The following is a 12326-nucleotide window of genomic DNA, read 5'->3' on the forward strand; positions in this document are numbered from 1 at the left end:
ACAGGCTTTCTGATTTGAATTCTTGGCCACATCACCTTTATTCCATTCTGGTTCATTTTTTATTGCATTTAATTTTAAAACAAAAAGCTCTGGTCTTAAAATTGCACTCAGGCAGGATGAGATATGCAGGAAGAGACATTAGGCACTGCTTCCTGCCTGGGACAAGATGCTAGGCTCTCAAATCAGAGGCTGCTTATCCTGAGCAAGACAGGTAAGGTGCCTTCCAGCTCTCTGTCCCGGCTTCTGCTCCAGGAAATCACCTGCTTCTATTCCAGCTGGCAATGTCAAGTCATCCCACAGATCTGTGAATTACCTAATTTACTTGTGAGGGGCAAGGTGACGTGAATTCCAAGCCCCACCCAGCCTTGTATAGACCATCATGCGGTATTCGGCAAGCCCTTCCTTATGGCTAGCCACAAATTACACAGAGCACAGAGTTCTCTCGGGAGCCCTTCTGCTCTGATATCCACTTCGGCTCTCCATGTGATGTGAAAGACATGGAGCTGTATCTGCATGGAGGAAAGCACGGAGTGGGTCCCTCAAGGTTCTCTCTCAACATCTTCATCAACGATTTAAGTGGGAGATAGAAGGAATACTCATCAAACTTGCAGGAATAGCCAACACTTTAGGCCCAAGATCCAGAAGGATCTTGACAGACTTGAACATTGGATCCTATCCAACAAAATGCAATTCCGTGGTGAGAAAAGGGAGGTGTGACACTTAGGCAAGAAAAGCCAAATGCACAGGTACAGAGTAGGTGGTGCCTGGCTCAACAGCAGTAACGGAGAGGGATCTAGGTGTCCTATTAGAGCACCATTTGAGCCAGCAGTGTATTGCAACTGTGAAAAAGGAAAGGTGTCCTTCAGAGGAAGCATTAAAATTCAGAGTTGGGTGTGCGGTGCCCTCTAGTGAGTTGCAATTACCATAGGAAATAGCATTACAATAGCGATGACAGAAAGTTGGCCTCCGTTTGGGCCTTTTTTGGGAAGAGCTGTTTGGAGATCAGGTCCAGCCCTCCCATTCCGCTCCACACAAGCGGACCAAGGACCTTCCTGGACCAAGGAAGGAGACACCTCCCTGTTGGTAGGTGATAGGTTGGGAGAGGGGAATTTAAAAAAAAAAAAGGAAAAGAAAGAAAAATACAGGAAGAAACAATTTCTTCATTCATCAAGACAAATACAAACATTTTGAATGAGTTAACACTTCAAATCCACACAATATCCTCTTCCGCCTCTTCTTGTAAGCCCCTTTTTATTGCATCAGAAAATCTAAAGAGTAGGTTCTGGGGACACTGTTGTCAGATACCCTTGAATTCTTCCAGAATTAAAATATGTTTTCCATTCTGTGTTAGTGGGTCTCCTCTTTTAATTCTAAACTTTAATTCTTTCTAGTTGCTTCTAGTAACTGGCCTTCAAGCTTTCTTTTATTATGTTTTTCTCTCATAGAATCAGAGAATACCAGAGGTTGGAGGGACCTTGGAGGTCTTCTAGTTCAACGTCTTGCTGAAGCAAGAGCAAGGCTGCTGGCTCATATTTAAGTGGTTGTCCACTAGGACACCTAGAGCCCTCTCACTGTTACGTCTGTTGGGCCAGGTACCACATATTCCATACCTGTGCATTTGGGTTTTCCTGCCTATGTGTAGGGCCTTACTTTTCTCACTACTGAACTCCATATTGTTGGATAGGGCCCAATGCACAAGTCTGTAAAGGTCCTTCAAAATTTCCCCCAGCCTGGTGGCATCTGCAAATTTGATGAGTTTCCCCTACTATCCCCTCGTCTAAATCCTATATAAAGATGTTGAAGAGTACAGAACTTCAGGGTACCCCACTGCATGCTTCCCTCCATGTAGATGTAGGGTTAGGTTAGGGTTAGGGTCCTTCCGCATGTTTCCAATCAATACGGTCCTGGGCCCACAATGCCTGCTGATGTCATCCATCCATCTTGTTTTAGGTCTCTTTTGTGGACGCTTTTGATCCAGTGGGATCCATTCTATGACCACCTTGGCCCACCTGCCATCAGTTCTTCTTGCTACGTGACCAGTCCATTTCCACTGCAATTCTTTGATTCTCTTGATGGCATCGTATACTTCCGTTTGTTCTCTAATCCCTGTGCAGGTCTTTCTATCTTGTCTTGTAATGCCAAGCATGTCTCTTTCCATGGCTCTTTGCGCCACTCGTAGCCTTTGTACGGATTGTGAGGTTAGTGTCCATGTTTCACTGTGTTAGAGCAGGCTTAGAGAAGGCTGTAAAATCAATGTGGAGCGGTATATAAGTCTAAGTGCTAAGTGCTATTGCTAAGCAAACATATCTAATCATTAGATAAACAAAGAACTGCTTTTCTCTTCCTTGTCCCACCTCAGGAAACTCCGCTGGCACAGTTTCCAGAACTCCCACCGACCCAGCTTAAATTCGGCCTCCTTAGAGATCAACCGCCAGTCAGCAGCTCAGCTCAGCCTCCTCCAGAAGTGCTCCCTTCTCCGCCTCACAGCCATCATGGAGAAGTTCTCCGTTCCCCACAAGCGGTCCTGGGCCTGGTAAGTCCATGAGGACAGGAGGCTATTCAGGCCACAGTGGGTAGGTCAGCAACCAGTTGCCTCTCCTTAGGAGCTGAGGGGCAACTGAACAGGGGGGGGGGGGCTTGAAGAAAAGCAGGACCTCAATGGCATTGACATGTCCTCCTTCGGGGAGTGGGGGGGCTTCTGTTCCATAGATTTGGGGCTCTCTTTTCTATGTGAGGCTGCCTGTGGTTCAAGGTGGATCATAGAATTGCCAAGTCAGAAGGCACCTCAGAGGTCTTCTGGTCTGACTCCCTCCTTGAGACAGGATTAACTGAGCAATTTTAGACAGATTGAGCCTATGATTTGAAGCCCTGCATCTCATGAGACAACCTATTCCGTTGATTTTTATAGGCAATATAGTCTTCATAACATGTAAATCTACTTTTCTATAATATCAACTATTGGTCAACCTCTCTGGGCAAATACAAGTCAATTCACTCCTTACTCTAAAGATTTGCTACAAACTCTCCTCCCGCTTATTTTTTTTGTAGACTAAACAGACCCAGATCTTTTAGTAGGGACTGCCTACTGCCATCTTGTATCTCCCAGCGACCTGTGCGTTCTCACAGAGAGGGACTCCTTAGGGTGCCGTCAACCAAGCAATGTCGACTGGCGGCCCCCAGGGGAAGAGCCTTCTCTGTGGGAGCTCCTATCCTGTGGAACGAGCTTCCCCCTGGACTCCGACAAATACCTGACCTCCGGACCTTTTGCTGCGAACTTAAGACTTATTTATTTCGTCTTGCTGGACTGGCTTGAATTTTAATTTTAATTTTTTAGCCGATTTTATGGGGTTTTAATTTTTACTAATTTTTAGGGTTACTTGTATTTTAATATTGGGCCAAATTTAATAAGTTTTTTAATGTTTGTTTTTAGTATTGTATGTGTTGCTGTATTTTATTTTGGCTGTAAACCGCCCTGAGTCCTTCGGGAGAAGACCGGTATACAAATTAAATTATTATTATTATTATTATTATTATTATTATTATTATTATTATTATTATTATTATTATTATTATTATTATTATTATTTTAACAACTCCTCCTAAAATGCGGTTTCGACTTTGGCTGCCCTTCTCTGAACTGGTTCCAGTTGGTCAGGGTCCTTTTTAGAGTGGAGCACACAATAGTCCAGTTGTTGCACAGAAGTCATTTGACTCTTTAACTCTGTTCTCATGATGCACCAAATGGAGGGGCCAGTGTGTCTTGTGGGCATGGAAACTCTGACCACAAAGGGTTGACCCCACACAGCGCCAGAATTGCTTGAGGCCCAATTGCTCTCATTTCTCTATTCCACCAGCTGGAAATGGAGACCCTTGTGTGGCCCTGTCAAAATAGGACTCCTCCAGGACTCATTCCCTTAAGTAAGATGGTATTTTATTGATAAATAAATAAAAGAGGGATGAGCTAATATTTCTCTAAGCCAATGGCGAGACTGATTAACATTTATGAGAAAACTTTAGTTACTGAAAGCAAAGGTTCACGTACTTTTGCCACACACAAATACTAGATGTAGATTTCAATAATTTTCAATAAAGAAATGAACGTATTTTGTTTTTGACCAATTTATTTAACTGGGTTCTATATATTGCATTTATAGACTTGTGTGCAAAACATATCCCATTTGGAATGGGATGTTTATGCAGAAATGGGGCTCCACTGAAGTTGGGTGGGCAATAAATTTAAAAAGGTAGCATTGAAAATGTTTGAAGCACTACAGCTGGGCTGTCCAATCTTGGCAATTTTAAAACCTGGACTTCAACTCTCAGAATTCCCCAGCCAGATCTTGCCTCCAAAGTCACACCTTTTTCTCTGACAGGACTGTTCCCAAGTTCATGAAGAGGAGCAAGCTCCCAAACTACAGAGGCAAGATGGTCTTTGGAGTCCCCTTGATTGTCAGTGTCCAAAGGACGGGCCAGCCCCTGCCCCAGAGCATCCAACAGGCCATGCGCTACATCCGAAGCCGGTGCCTGGACCAGGTAAGGAAAAATTCACACACACACCCTCATTTCTTGCTGGGCCTAAGTCAACTCGGGGTGGGAGGGGAGGAAGACACGAGGAGACAGATGAAATGTATTTGAATATTAGTAGCTCAGATTGGTAGTTAAGTTGTTGGTTTGAGCTCCAAGCTTGGTAATTTGGTTGCAAACATTTTGTCACCATTCAAGGAGACTTGTCAGTGTGCTTTGAATTGGGCTCTTCCGTCAGAACACCGGTTTTTAAATACCGTTTTTTTCTGTGATGCAAATTGGTGTGGATGTTGTTTGTTCGGCTACTTCTGAGTCATGGTCTGACTTCGAACTGTTTGATTGGCTGGCGGTTGTTGCTGGGACCTGGTCTTTGGTTTTAAGTACCGTCTATGTGATGTAAATTAGTGTTGTTGGTTCGGCTACTTCTGAGTCATGATCTGAATGGTGGATGCCTTTTTTTGTTTAAAGTGCTCTCTTCAGCTTCACAGTTGGTGCATGTTGTGACCCAGGTTCCTGGACCCAGACTCCTGGACTCGGATGATTCAGAAAATGAGGGAGAAGACCTGGCAAGCCCTGCTTCTCTTGAGCCCTCTCCCTCCCTGGCACCCACTCAGAGGGAGGAGGAGGGGCCGGCAAGCCTGATTCTCCCGGCCTTCTTCTGATTTGGCAACGCCCAAGAACAGTTTTGGAGGGACGCAAGGTTACGAAGGCTTGATCGGCGTGCGCAGCAGCGGAAGAGTTGGGACAAAGCCAAGTCATAATTGTCATGCAGTGACATCTGCAGAGACTATAAATAGGAGGCGGGACTTCCTGGTTTTTTGTCTCGGACAAAACAATGAATTTGGCGCAAGCTAATTCATGGAGGGAAGAATATATTCGTGAGTAATTCTGGCCTTATCTATAATTTCCTCGTTATCTCCAGAAACTTGGCAGGCCCGTGGGTAGACGTGGCCAGGACATGTATCTATGTAAATAAAAGGAAAAAAGGAAGGCCTCTGACGGACTCTTTGCTGGGAGTATTGGGGAAGGAAACAGAACATTTTGTCCAAGACCAGACTAAAACATCTTCCACCAAAGATGGATCAGCAGCAGGTACAGCAGCAGTTAAAGCAGCTACAAGCGGCTAATCAACAGCTCCAGCAGCAAGTGGCTCACTTGGCAGGCCAACTTGCTGCCAGGAATGTGCCTGCAGCCCCCATCCTCCCACTCCTCCTCCTCGCCGCAAGTGCCCGATAACCGTGCGGATAAGTTTTCTGGGCAGCCTGAGATGTTCCCGACCTTCTTGGGACAGTGCCAGCTCTACATGGCTATGAGGCCAGAGGATTTCCCAGATGACCGGGCTAAGGTGGCCTTCGTGATTAACCTTCTTTCCGGCTCGGCTGCTCGATGGGCCACGCCCTCTTGCTCCAGGACAGCCCCTGCTGGCGGACCAACAGCGTTTTGGCAGCACCTCGCACCATGTATGAGGACCCGTTCGAATGCTGACGGCAACCAGGCGCCTTAAGGAACTCCGTCAAGGGAAACGCCCCTGCAGGAGTACATCGCGAATTTCGTCTTTTGTGCCAGGACTCTGACTGGAATGATGCAGCGCTGGTGGGCGCGTTCAGGAGGGACTCTCAGAGGAATTGCAAGGCGAGCTGGCCCGCGTGGGCGCGCGGACCCTCGACAACTTGGTGCCCTTTGTCTCCGCCTCGATGCCCGTCTGCAACGGCGACCGTCCCGTCGCACCCCGGGACCCTCCGTCGACATCTGCACCCCACTTCCTGCACCACCAGCACCCAGGGTCGCCCCACGTTTTGTAACCGCTGCGGAAGAGCCCATGGAGTTGGGGCGGCCAGACCTCGCCTAACAGCCCAGGAGGCGGAACCGGGCGCCAAGGGGATTGTGCCTGTACTGTGGGGAGCCCGGCCACCGCCGCTTCTTGCCCCAGAAAGCGAAGTGGGGCACGCACGCCGGTCCCGAATCACAGCGTGACCAATCGAAGCGGAGCAGGCCCGACCTCGGGAAACCCTAGGTCGGGCACGTACTAAGCCCCACTGGGCGTTGGAAGTAGACTCTGGGCCCCTCGGCATCTGATTCTGGACACACGGATATGGTTGGGGAACCAGTCGGACGGGCTCCAGGCGCATGCGCTGGTGGACTCAGGGCCACAACAAACTTTATGGACCAGGCCTTTGTGACCCAGTTTGCGGTCCCGTGGTTCGGTGGACCCTCCGATGCGGTAGAGACAATTGATGGGCGAGAACTGGTGTCCGGCCCCATTAAATTCGCCACCCAGCCTTTGCGCCTGGCTATTGGGGACCATGAGGAGGCGATCCAGTTTTATGTCACGGCGGACCTTCATTTTCCCTTGGTCCTTGGGTTGGCCTGGCGGACCCACGATCCTCAGGTGGCCTGGTCGCGGAACGCCATCTCTTTCCCGAGTCTGCAGTGCGTCGATCACATCCGCCACACCTGTGCCGCCAGAACGTCCCCACCGCTGCCATCACCTTGCCTCCTGAGCTGGCGGACTTCGCCCGGCGTGTTCAGCGAGAAGGAGGCGGACCGACTACCCCGCATCGGCCCTACGATTGCCCCGTGGACCTTCTGCCCAACGCACCACTGCCTGTGGGACGCCTGTATTCCATGTCGGAGCCCGAGTTGGCCGCTCTCAGGGACTTCCTGGACAAAAATCTGGCCCGAGGGTTCATCCGGCCTTCAAAGTCCCCTCTCGGCCCCGGTCCTCTTTGTGAAGAAGAAGACAGGGACTTGCGCCTATGCTGTGATTACCGCCGGCTAAGCGCCATTACGGTGCGGAATCGCTACCCCTGCCGCTCATCCGGAGCTACTGGAAAGGTTGCGGGAGGCCACGATCTTCACCAAGCTCGATCTCCCGGGGGCCTACAACCTGGTGCGGATACGAGAAGGAGACGAATGGAAGGCGGCATTCGGGACCCGATACGGACACTACGAATAGACTGACATGCCATTTGGGTTGACCAATGCTCCCGCCGTTTTCAGCACTTCATGAGCAGCGTGTTCGAGACATGTTGGATCGGTTCGTGGTTATCTACCTCGACGACATCCTGATTTACTCCCGGTCCAGGGAAAGCCACCTTCGACACGTCAGCCTGGTTCTGCAACGCTTGCGGGAGCAACAACTCAATGCGAAACTGGAGAAATGCGTCTTCTTCCGGACTTCCATAGAATTCCTCGGGCATATCATCTCGCCCGAGGGCATAGCCATGGACCCATGTAAAGTAGAAGCTTTGTGTAGCTGGGAAGCCCCTCGTCGGGTGAAGGATGTTCAGCGCCTACTGGGCTTCGCCAACTACTACCGGACCTTCATCCCGGGCTTCGCCACACTGACAGCTCCACTTACCCAGCTCCTCAGGAAGAAGGTTGCATTCCGGTGGGGTCCCCCGCAGCAAGAAGCATTCACAGCCCTCAAGAAAGCCTTCGTCACGGAACCCGTCCTGAGGCATCCCGACCCGCTCCGGCCTTTTGTGGTGGAAACGGACGCGTCAATGTGGCTCTGGGAGCGGTGCTGCTAGAGGCCCCGGCGAATGGCGGCACACTTTTTCCCTGCGCTTACTACTCCCGGAAACTCAATCCTTCCGAGCGCAACTACACTATCTGGGAAAAAGAGTTGCTGGCTATCAAGGCTGCATTCGAGGCTTGGCGACACCATCTGGAGGGCCCGACATCAGGTGGAGGTCGAGCGGACCATCGGAATCTCGAGCACCTCACCACAGCTCGGAAGTTGAACCAGCGGCAGATCCGGTGGTCGTTGTTTTGCCGGTTCAACTTCGCGTGACCTACATTCCCAGCGGTCACAACGGAGGCGGATGCCCTGTCCATAAGCCAGAGTACCTCTGCGCCAAGGACCCCCTTCCTCCACGGACAGTGCTGCCGGCAGAAGCCTTGGCGCAGCACGGAGCCAGTGGACTTGCGGGCCCAGGTGCGAGGCGCAGCGCCAGGACGCCTGGTCGCAGCAAAGGAGGCGGAGGTGGGCCCCACGTCTCCTTGGACCTTGGAGGAGGACTTACTCAAGTTTGGGCGATTATATGTGCCCACAGGACCACTCCGAGCCCTCGTCATGACCCAGTGCCACGACAACCCTGCAGCAGGACATTTTGGGTTCTTCAAGACCCTCCACCTGGTGACACGGGCCTTTTGGTGGCCCCGAGTGCGGCATGATATACATGCCTACGTGACATCCTGCGTACCCTGCCGGCAAGCCAAGACCGCCACGGGGCCCCTCCCGGCTCCTCCAGCCCTTGCCGACACCCGACAGACCCTGGGGGGCGATCTCTATGGATTTCCTGACAGACCTGCCGCCGTCCTCTGGGTTCACCACGGTGCTGGTGGTGGTGGACATGCTCACCAAGATGGCACACTTCATCCCATGCCGCGGACTGCCCACAGCCGCAAAAACGGCCCGTCTCTTTCTGCAGCACATCTTCCGCCTCCATGGTCTACCGGACAGGGTGGTTTCGGACCGCGGAGTTCAGTTCACAGCCCGCTTCTGGAAGAGCCTGATGGCCGCGTTGGAGGTGCAGGTATGTCTGTCGTCATCGCACCATCCGGAGACCGGCGGGGTACAGAGAAGGTCATCGGTATACTGGAACAGTATCTCCGTTGCTTCATCAACCAGCAACAGGACAACTGGGCGACTACCTGTCCCTGGCGGAGTTTGCTTTTAACAACTCTCAGCACACCTCTACTCAGATGACCCGTTCTTTGCCAATGTGGGGTACCATCCGGCTCTTCCCTCTGGCACCACCGGACTCTCCTGTTCCCGAAACGCAGACCTTCCTGACGGAATTGCATGCGGTCCAACAGTTGGTACGTCAGCAGCTGAATCGGGCAAAGGAGGACTACAAACGGTCCGCCGACCGCTCCCGACGGGCAACGCCCCCGCTGGCAGTTGGAGACCGGTGTGGCGCTCCACCAAACACCTCCCGTCCGACCGCCCGGTAAAGAAGTTGGACCACCGATTCATCGGCCCGTTCCCTGTCGAGGCAGTCATCAACCCGGTAGCCTACCGACTGACCCTGCCACGATCCATGCGGATCCACCCCGTTTTTCACCGGTCCCTTCTGGTTCCTGAGGCCACACCGAGTCCCCTTCGGTGCCCAACAGCACCCGTCACTGTCGCCGAGGACGGATCTGAGGAATCTGAAGTCCACAGCGTCCGAGCCTCCCGCTGGCTGAAGGGTCGTTCCCAATATTTGATCGCATGGAAGGGATACGGGACTGATTTCTCCTGGGTAGATGCCTCCAACGTTCATGCCCCTGACCTGGTGCAGGCCTTCCATGAGCAGAACCCAGCCCGACCGCATCCCGATCGTCAGCCCGGGGAAGGGCCCTGCGGTGAGGATAGTGTTGTGACCCAGGTTCCTGGACCCAGACTCCTGGACTCGGATGATTCAGAAAATGAGGAGAAGACCTGGCAAGCCCTGCTTCTCTTGAGCCCTCTCCTCCCTGGCACCCACTCAGAGGGAGGGGCCGGCAAGGCCTGATTCTCCCGGCTTTCTTCTGATTTGGCAACGCCCAAGAACAGTTTTGGAGGGACGCAAGGTTACGAAGGCTTGATCGGCGTGCGCAGCAGCGGAAGAGTTGGGACAAAGCCAAGTCATAATTGTCATGCAGTGACATCTGCAGAGACTATAAATAGGAGGCGGGACTTCCTGGTTTTTTGTCTCGGACAAAACAATGAATTTGGCGCAAGCTAATTCATGGAGGGAAGAATATATTCGTGAGTAATTCTGGCCTTATCTATAATTTCCTCGTTATCTCCAGAAACTTGGCAGGCCCGTGGGTAGACGTGGCCAGGACATGTATCTATGTAAATAAAAGGAAAAAAAAGGAAGGCCTCTGACGGACTCTTTGCTGGGAGTATTGGGGGAAGGGAAACAGAACAGTGCAGTTCTTTCATTCTCAGTGATTGGTAGAGGGGATCAATGTTGATATGTCTGTTTATTGACTTGTTGGTGGAAAACCAGGCTTCAAGGAATTCTCTTTCGCTCCTTGACTTCGCTGGGTCACAATTGGGGAACCGGTTAGATCAAATTTGTGTTGTTTTGAGACATGAGAGATACTGTAGTGCAGAGGTGTCAAACTCGATTTCATTGAGGGCTGCAACATGGTTGTGTTTGACCTCGGGGAGGGGCACGGGGGTGTGGCCAGCTCAACTCATGTCAGGGGTACCTGTGGTGGCTTGGGCGGGGCTGCGGGGATCCATTGTCTCCAGCATAGGAAGGCAAAACCAGAGCACCAAACCCTTGTTCTCCAGAGGAGCCTTCCCAAGTGCTAAGGCAGGACTTCCCTCCCTCCCTCCTTTCCTTCCCTCTCCATTTTTCTTTCTTCTTCCTTTGCCTCTTTCCTTCTTTTTTGTTGTCTTTCCCTTTCTCCTTTCCTGTCCCTTCTTGGATGCTCAAATGCAAAAGGGGAAACATTCCTCCTTTTGTTTTGTTTTGCCTTTAGTTTGAGGAGACAGAGAAGGGCCTGATCCTGTGATAACGGGGCACAAGCTCCCATACAGTAGAGGAGCAGAAGTGGGTGGGAGAACAGAAGCGAGACTTGCTGATGCATTGTCTGGATCCACTGAGATTTATAGGTGATCCCATCTGAAAGCTAATTTTGCGCAGACCGGCCGAAGCATTGTTAAATGTGAAGGTGGAAAGAGAGCAGGAGGCCGAAGAAATACGACTCTCTGGCATTGTTGATATACAAGTGGGGTTTTTTTTCTTCCCCTGATGGGATTCACTTTTAATTTCCTTGTCATTTCTTCTCTCTTAAGGCCTGCAGCCAGTGCTAAATAGTCCTCGACCTATGACCACAATTGAGACCGAGATTTTTGTTGCTAAGTGAGACAGTTGTAGGGTGGCTATTGCCCCATTTTGTGACCAGTGTTGGGTGGGTTGCTGCAGGTGTTGGGTTGGTGAGTTGTTGAGTGAATCTCAACTTTGACTTACCAGAGGGTTGCAAAGGGAGATTGTGCGACCCCGGGACACTGCAATTGTCATGGATGTGAACCACTTGCCAGGCACCCAGGTTTTGATCGTGTGACCACAGGGATGCTGCGGAGTTCGTGGGTATGAGAACCGGTCATGGGTCACTTTTCTCGGTGCCCTTGTGGCTTTGAACACTCACTAAACAAACTGTCAAGTCAAGGACTACCTATAAGACACTGCTGATGTAAATGTATTAGCGCATCCCCGGTATGAAAATTGGTTCTCTTCATACAGATGCTGGATTCTCTAGCCTGAGTTTAAGACTAGAATCATTGAGTTAAAATTACAAGGAAGTAGATTCGGGACTGATAGGAGGGACCCAACCTAGAACTAAGGAGACATTTCCTGACAGCTAGAACAATTCATCAGTGGAATGGCTTGTTTTAGGTTGCTTCTCTCCTTGATTAATTTTCTTCCGTTGCTTCTTGTCTGGCCTTCTTATGCTTGGAAAATAGTTGACACCCGCTGTCCTCTGTGGCAGCTCCTCAAATATCGGAACACAGCTATCATGTCACCTCTAGTTTTGTTCAGTAAGACTCCCTCTAGCAGTTATTGCGGTTGAGCCAGGTCCAGCTGTTCTGTACCTGTACATTTGGGTTTTTGTGGACAGTCATTTAAATACGAGCCAACAGTGTGTGGCAGCAGCTCCATTACTGCAGGTTTTTAAGAAGAGACAGGACAGCCACTTGACTGAAATGGGTCTCCTGCTTGAGCAGAGGGTTGGACTAGAAGACCTCCAAGGTCCTTTCCATTTTCTCTCCCTTTGAATTTCAAAAGGAATATTCAATAGGATCAAGTGTTCAA

At 50.7% G+C, this 12326-nt stretch overlaps 1 protein-coding gene across 6 annotated transcripts in view; it reads left to right on the top strand.

Moving 5' to 3' along the window:
• STARD8 (StAR related lipid transfer domain containing 8) overlaps positions 1-12326 on the top strand; it is an 83681-nt gene that overhangs the window by 57000 nt on the left and 14355 nt on the right. For all 6 annotated transcript variants that reach the window (XM_058196790.1, XM_058196792.1, XM_058196794.1 and 3 more), the window contains 2 exons: positions 2360-2533; positions 4374-4533. In XM_058196790.1, the coding sequence (XP_058052773.1) occupies positions 2360-2533; positions 4374-4533 (334 nt within the window). The remainder of the gene's footprint in view (positions 1-2359; positions 2534-4373; positions 4534-12326) is intronic.

Source organism: Ahaetulla prasina, chromosome 11 (genome assembly GCF_028640845.1).
Source record: "Ahaetulla prasina isolate Xishuangbanna chromosome 11, ASM2864084v1, whole genome shotgun sequence".
NCBI lineage: Eukaryota > Metazoa > Chordata > Lepidosauria > Squamata > Colubridae > Ahaetulla > Ahaetulla prasina.